Genomic DNA, 6962 nt, shown 5'->3' with positions numbered 1-6962 from the left:
CACCAATAGAATTAGGAAACGTTTCAAACTACCGCTCTTAATCAGACTTAGTCATAACACCAGGCACAAATAGAATTAGGAAACGTTTCAAACTACCGCTCTTAATCAGACTTAGTCATAACACCAGGCACCAATAGAACTAGGAAACGTTTCAAACTACCGCTCTTAATGAGACACAATAATCTATTTATACCTGCTGAGAAGTAGTAGTACATGTTTGAACGTTATTATCACAAACAAGCTTTCAATACTGAAATATTATACAGTAATGTTGTTAAGAAATGAACTAAGCTAAGATAATTATTTGTGTCATTATAATAACAGATAGATTTTATTTATACAAGCCATTTACTGAGATTTTGAACTATCACATGCATATTCTGGAATGATAATATACACGTACTAGATGTGATTTACACAAAAATTCGTCATTTTTGATAAAACAGTACCCTAGATCGCTACAAAGTTATTGTGATTTAAACAAAATAAGTCGTTTTAAAATAAAACAGTACCCTAGATCGCTACAAAGTAATTGTGATTTAGACAAACATTTGTCAATTTAAACTAAAACAGTACCCTAGTTCACTACAAAATAATTTGGATTTAGACAAAAATTAGTCATTTTTAAATAAAACAGTACCCTAGATCGCTACAAAGCTATTCTGATTTAGACAAAAATTAGTTATTTTTAAATAAAACAGTACCCTATGTCGCTGCGAGATGATAGCCCATTGTGTAGCTTTGTGCTTCATTACAAGCAAACAAACAAACGCTACGAGATAATCATAACAAGTCTAAAGAATGACTTTCATTTGCTCCTACCCCCCAGTGGCACAGCGGTATGTCTGCGGACTTACAATGTTAAAATCCGGGTTTCGATACCCGTGGTGGGCAGGGCACAAGTAGCCCATTGTGTAGCTTTGTGCTTAATTACAAACAAAAATTTGCTCCTGACGGAGTTTTTAATCGTTTTTCGACTTTTATAAACAAAATAGGTTTTTTTTCGGGTTATGTGTTTAGAAATTATTTATTTTTCGTTTGTTGCTTTCTTCACTATATGAAGAAATATATATATAGAAAATAAAGAACACATCTAAGTATGTCAAAAGCTACTTATACACATATGTTTATTTTACTAAATTTCATGTTTAATAGAAATCTATTCCAAGTTATAATTATACGTTTCTGTATGTCCGGAATAGATTAATTACGTGGTCACGTAAACACATTCCAATTTTGAAATACACTTTTGTCCAATTTTTTACATAATAAAAGTTAAACTTATAATTATCGGAATGCATTGATTCATTAGCTGAGTAAAATTGCAAATACGAACATTTTCAGTCGAAAACCAAATTATTTTAACATGTCAGTATTACCTGATTTTTAAGCCTACTCGAAATTAAGGGTGATTTTGTTCAATCTTTTTTTCTGTCTTTTTTAACTGAGTAATAAACATATCCTTGTTCCCTTTTTTCTATATATCCTGTAGAAATGTGTATTAAGTTTCATTTAGATTATTTTGCTCATTTTCTTTCTCTATAGATAGCCCATCGTGTAGCTTTGTGCTTAATTACAAACAAACAATTTAGAAATTATTTGTTTGTTTGAAGTTAAGCACAAAGCTACACAATGGGCTATCTGTGCTCTGCCCAACACGGGTATCGAAACCCGGTTTCTAGCGTTATAAGTCCGCAGACATGCCGTTGTGCCACTGATGGGCTTAGAAATGATCCTTAAATAGTCTGAAAAATAACAAGTAAACATTAATTTTGAAATAATGATGTTATTTTACCAAGACTGGAAGATACGTAATTAGACTAGACATTATGATTAAAAAGTACTAATAAGTAGATCTAGTTTTAATATACACATAAAATTTAATGCTTTTTCTTGCCATTAACATACAACCTTACAAACCCCAAAATGAAAGAAACGAAAGTAAGACTTTATGTTTAAGTTTTACTGTTAAAATGTTCTTGTTTTCAACAGACGTTATGGTACTAAATGTGCTGGTTGTGCCCAAGGGATCTCTCCTTCACAGATTGTCAGAAGAGCCCAGGAGAACGTCTACCATATTCATTGTTTCTCCTGTATCCTCTGTAAGGAGCGCCTCAACACTGGTGACCTCTTTTATCTGATGGAAGACAAAAGATTGGTCTGCAAGAGCGATTATGAAGCTCTAAGAAATCGTGGTATGTGTCAAGAACAAACAATCAACTTGTTATACCACGTCCTGTTAAATAATAGACCTATTTTGTTGAATACTTCATTTAAATACAAGATTGTTCAAGTCTAAGTTTCGTTAAACCTCTTCTAGAAGCATGAGGATAATTGGTTATTAACAAGCTAAGCTAATAAACCAGTAATTGCTTGTAGAATAAAGTGTCATTCTCTTTGATGCCATTTACGACAAATATGTCTCAAAAGATTATCCTAAGATAGCGCTTCATTTCATTAGGTTTAGTCTGAAATAGCTTTTCAATGCTAAGATATACAAAAAAGGTTGTTATAATTTATATTTTTTTTCTTCTTCCGATTCCAACTCAGAAGGAACAACCAAGAGACCTAGGACAACTATCACAGCCAAGCAACTGGACATGTTAAAAAAAGCGTATAGGAAGAGTTCCAAGCCTGCCCGTCATGTCCGAGAGCAGCTTAGCCAGGACACAGGACTGGACATGAGGGTAGTGCAAGTATGGTTCCAGAACCGAAGAGCTAAAGAGAAACGGCTGAAGAAAGATGCTGGGAAGACGCGTTGGTTCGAGTACTTCCAGTGCACTACCAGAATAACGACACAGACTCCCTCTGCTGACTCAACTCCAACCACAGCATCACCTGGGTCTTCTTCTAGTAATGATGGGTTGGGGTGGCAAATAATGGAGTGTAATAGCAACGATCCGGACAAGGATGTTTGCAGAGGTATAGATAGATAGATAATTTTTTATTAAAACAACCAAACCAGTTTTTACAAGTTTGACACTAAACAACCAGTTTTTTACAAGGAAATAAAAACATATTCATCCATTACATTATTTACATGACCAATTTATCACTCTTATCTGTAACATCCATAAATAATTATTACATACTACTACATATTTTAAATGGATGATATTTTAATATAACAATTTCCTTTAACTATACTAAATAACCTCAGAAGTAATAGTTGTAAAATGTTGAAATAATTTTGAAGACATTCAAGCAGATTGTTTGCAAGTTTCAATCACATCATCAACTATTATTTACTTAATACAGTATATTATACACTAATTATTAAAAATATAAATATATATATATCACACAGGAGAGGAAAAAATTAATAAATTATTGAAAAGGAGGAAATATTTTGATCTATAATAAACCAACCATTCTTTTTTAAATAATTCGAATTCACCATTTTGTTAGGCCCACATTTTTTCTAATGTCATCCGTGACTTCAATTTATTAATGAAATTACGTAATAATTTCTCTTTAATTGTTTTAGGATACGAAATGTGTTGATTTTTTTTATATCTCGCACCAATAATTGTATATAATACTCTTTCCTAAAATAATGATGAAATTACATACTTCAATTAATTGGGAATTATTACAATTTTTATAAGAGCATAAATACCAAAAATCATACGATTCACATGTTCTTCCCAAAATTGTTGAACATATCTTAAAAATCATGTTTAATAAAAGTTCATTTGCAATACACCTAAAATACATATACTAATTGTTACCTATCATAGTATTACAATACACCTAAAATACATATGCCAATTGTTACCTATCATAGTATTACAATACACCTAAAATACATATGCCAATTGTTACATATCATAGTATTACAATACACCTAAAATACATATGCCAATTGTTACCTATCATAGTATTACAATACACCTAAAATACATATGCCAATTGTTACATATCATAGTATTACAATACGGACATACTTCGATTCTGTCACATTTATTCGCTTTAACCATAGTGGGTTAGTTAATGCATCATACATAAATCTCCACTGTATATTCGCGTCACGTTTCTCGGCCCGACTTCTATATATTGTTTTCCATGTACTCTTTGGTAATTGAGGATGATAGTCATTCAAGAATAAATAGATAGATATAATAAGAAACTTCATCTTCAAAGATTATAATTTAAACAACAGAATATCGTTTTGAACTAGATCTAATTTGTGAAATAATTAAAATAAATATATCACGTTTCTCGGCCCGACTTCTATATATTATTTTCCATGTACTTTTTGGTAATTGAGGATGATAGTCATTCAAGAATAAATAGATAGATATAATAACAAACTTCATCTTCAAAGATCATAATTTAAACAACAGAATATCGTTTGGAACTAGATCTAATTTGTGAAATAATTAAAATAAATATATAAAAAAAAACTAGAGAGCATACCTCCGCCACGCAGCGTTGATCATATTCGGCTCTCAAAAAATACGAAAATGTGTCCGTATGTCCGTCGTTATCAAGGGACACGGACCATTTTTGGCAGGAAAATAAGAAGTAATTATACCAAATTACATCAAAATCCAATCATATTTTACGGGGTTAAGGACAAAAATAGTGTGAAAAATCGGTTTCTATGTAAACAGATAGGGATTTTTTTCGGACTTCTGTGACCTTTCTTTGATCTTGACCTCCAAAAACTAATCACTTGTAAGTTAGGTCATAGTCTAAATGTATACTAACTTTCGTCCAAATCCATTCAGTTGTTTTCGGGAAATCTTGCTGACAAACACACATACACACACACACACACACAGGGGTCAAAACATAACCTCCGTCCACCTTCGGTGACCGAAGTAAAAATATCTTTTAAATAATAAAATGGTTTTGAACATCTGTGACTCGGGTGATTCTGAAGAATATTAGTTCTAAAGGCCCTAGTTTTTATATTCGAAAAATTAAAGAAGAAATAAACAATTACATTATTGAATGTACTAAACATTTTTTTCTTAAAACGAAATATATAAGATTATGGATTTTTATGGGTTGCCTAAGTTACACAAATATCACAAACTAATGCGTTGAATATTTGGCTCAAACCTTCTGTCAAACACCGAAATTAACAAACCCACACGATGCTTAAATGACAGACAAAAGCACGAACGACTGAGAATGGTGATGTATTCCCCCTGGATGGGTCAGCCCATCACAGGTTAACACGCTGTTACCCATTATACAGCTAGATAGACTGTAACCACCGGGATAAAGTGTCTTGTTCAAGGATACAGCAAATCCACAAACTTTTAACTATAGATATCAAACCAAATAATTCATATAGTTCTTTTTTCTTGTACCAAACTCTGGTGTTCTTCAAGAACGAACGCAATAATTATAAGGATATTACTTGGAATGTTTCTAGAAGTTGAATACCTGTGAAATCCACGAGAAGATGAAGAGAATGAACTGTACGCTTTGTAAATATGTGTATATTGATAAAAAAAATAATAATTTACATGACCTGCTGGGGAGGAATTTCTTTTTTAATAATTATTTCTATAACACGAAAACAATCTATGTTAGTAAAGAATCAGAAAATTTTAAAACAACGTATTGACTCTCAAAAACACATATATAGGAAATGTGCCTATAAATCCCGTATGCCTGCAGTCACCATTCTGACACGAGTTTAAAATAAATGGCAAATTAACTCCGTGTCTTAAGAAACTAAACAAAGCAGATTATTGTACCAGTCTATGTTTAGTGTTTGAGTTAATGGTGAATTAAATGTGAATGGATAAGCTAACATTGTTAAATTAGTTATAAACTTTATGAGACCATGATGAAACATCTGAATAATTTACAGTATTGTCTTCTCATCTGTTAATATACTTGACACATTTAAATATCTAATATGTAAATCTGTCTTTTGGCAAGAAAGCCAAATCGTGTTACCTGATTGGACGTCTCATTTAACATTGTTCTCAACATCGTTTTCAAGACAAGCTAAACTAACATCGTTTTCAAGACAAGCTAAAACGATGTTAGTTTAGCTTGTCTTTAAAACGATGTTAGTTTAGCTTGTCTTGAAAACGATGTTAGTTTAAAGACAAGCTAAACTAACATCGTTTTCAAGACAAGCTAAACTAACATCGTTTTAAAGACAAGCTAAACTAACATCGTTGCACAAACACCAAATTCCTTTGTACTATTTCCTTGTACAAAATAGAAAGGAAAACCCTCATATGAAATTCTATGACTAAAATATTTGATGTTTTCCTCTTCTGAGTGAACTCATGCGATTTTTATCCATATTTTTCAAAACGCCATCGTGTTAACTTCCTTTCTTTTATCTTTCTACCTAGGCCACACGAAATAAGGATTTATTTAAACCCGCGCAGTTTGATACAAATTTTGTTAGCTGGCTAGACTACCAAAACATCATTCAAATGATTAAAATTATAAAACTACTGTTTCATTTGAATGGAATTGAACTTATGTCAGTGTATAAGACCACATACTCAGCTATAAACACAGAGAGCCAAGACTTTTAGATGAGCACAAACATTTTAATGCGGATTAATACAACTTGTATCCAAAACAACAACATAGACAGTTGCGAAAAGATTACATTGTAAATAGCATGAGCAAACAAAACGATAGATTATTGAGCTCAGATTGTTTTTTTTTTTTTTGAAAAACATGTAGGTTTTGTAGTATGGCAGAACGAAGTTTTGTTGACATTACGAATATTCCTAAAAGTAAACATCTATGGATGCAGAATTCCAAATCAAAACATTGTGTTTATTATTTACGCCTAATATGAATTAAAATAAAAGCTTATGATAAATTTAATGGGAGCTATTTCTATTTACTCATTCCTGCTTGAAACTTTTGAAATCTACATCTAAGACTGGCCAGGTGGTTAGGGAGCTCGACTCGCAATCTGCGGGTCGCGGGTTCGAATCCCCCGTCCACCAAACATGTTCGCCCTT

General features: G+C 32.0%; 1 protein-coding gene across 1 annotated transcript in view; it reads left to right on the top strand.

Moving 5' to 3' along the window:
• Positions 1 to 6962, top strand: part of LOC106465540 (LIM/homeobox protein Lhx3-like) — a 78827-nt gene that overhangs the window by 67074 nt on the left and 4791 nt on the right. Inside the window, exons 3-5 of the mRNA XM_022393459.1 lie at positions 1993 to 2195; positions 2285 to 2293; positions 2551 to 2922. Of these exons, the coding sequence (XP_022249167.1) occupies positions 1993 to 2195; positions 2285 to 2293; positions 2551 to 2922 (584 nt within the window). The remainder of the gene's footprint in view (positions 1 to 1992; positions 2196 to 2284; positions 2294 to 2550; positions 2923 to 6962) is intronic.

The sequence above is a fragment of the Limulus polyphemus genome, unplaced genomic scaffold (assembly GCF_000517525.1).
Source record: "Limulus polyphemus unplaced genomic scaffold, Limulus_polyphemus-2.1.2 Scaffold1976, whole genome shotgun sequence".
In the NCBI taxonomy this organism is placed as follows: domain Eukaryota; kingdom Metazoa; phylum Arthropoda; class Merostomata; order Xiphosura; family Limulidae; genus Limulus; species Limulus polyphemus.
Note: the sequence above shows the minus strand (reverse complement) of the source record. Positions and strands in the feature narration are given on the sequence as shown.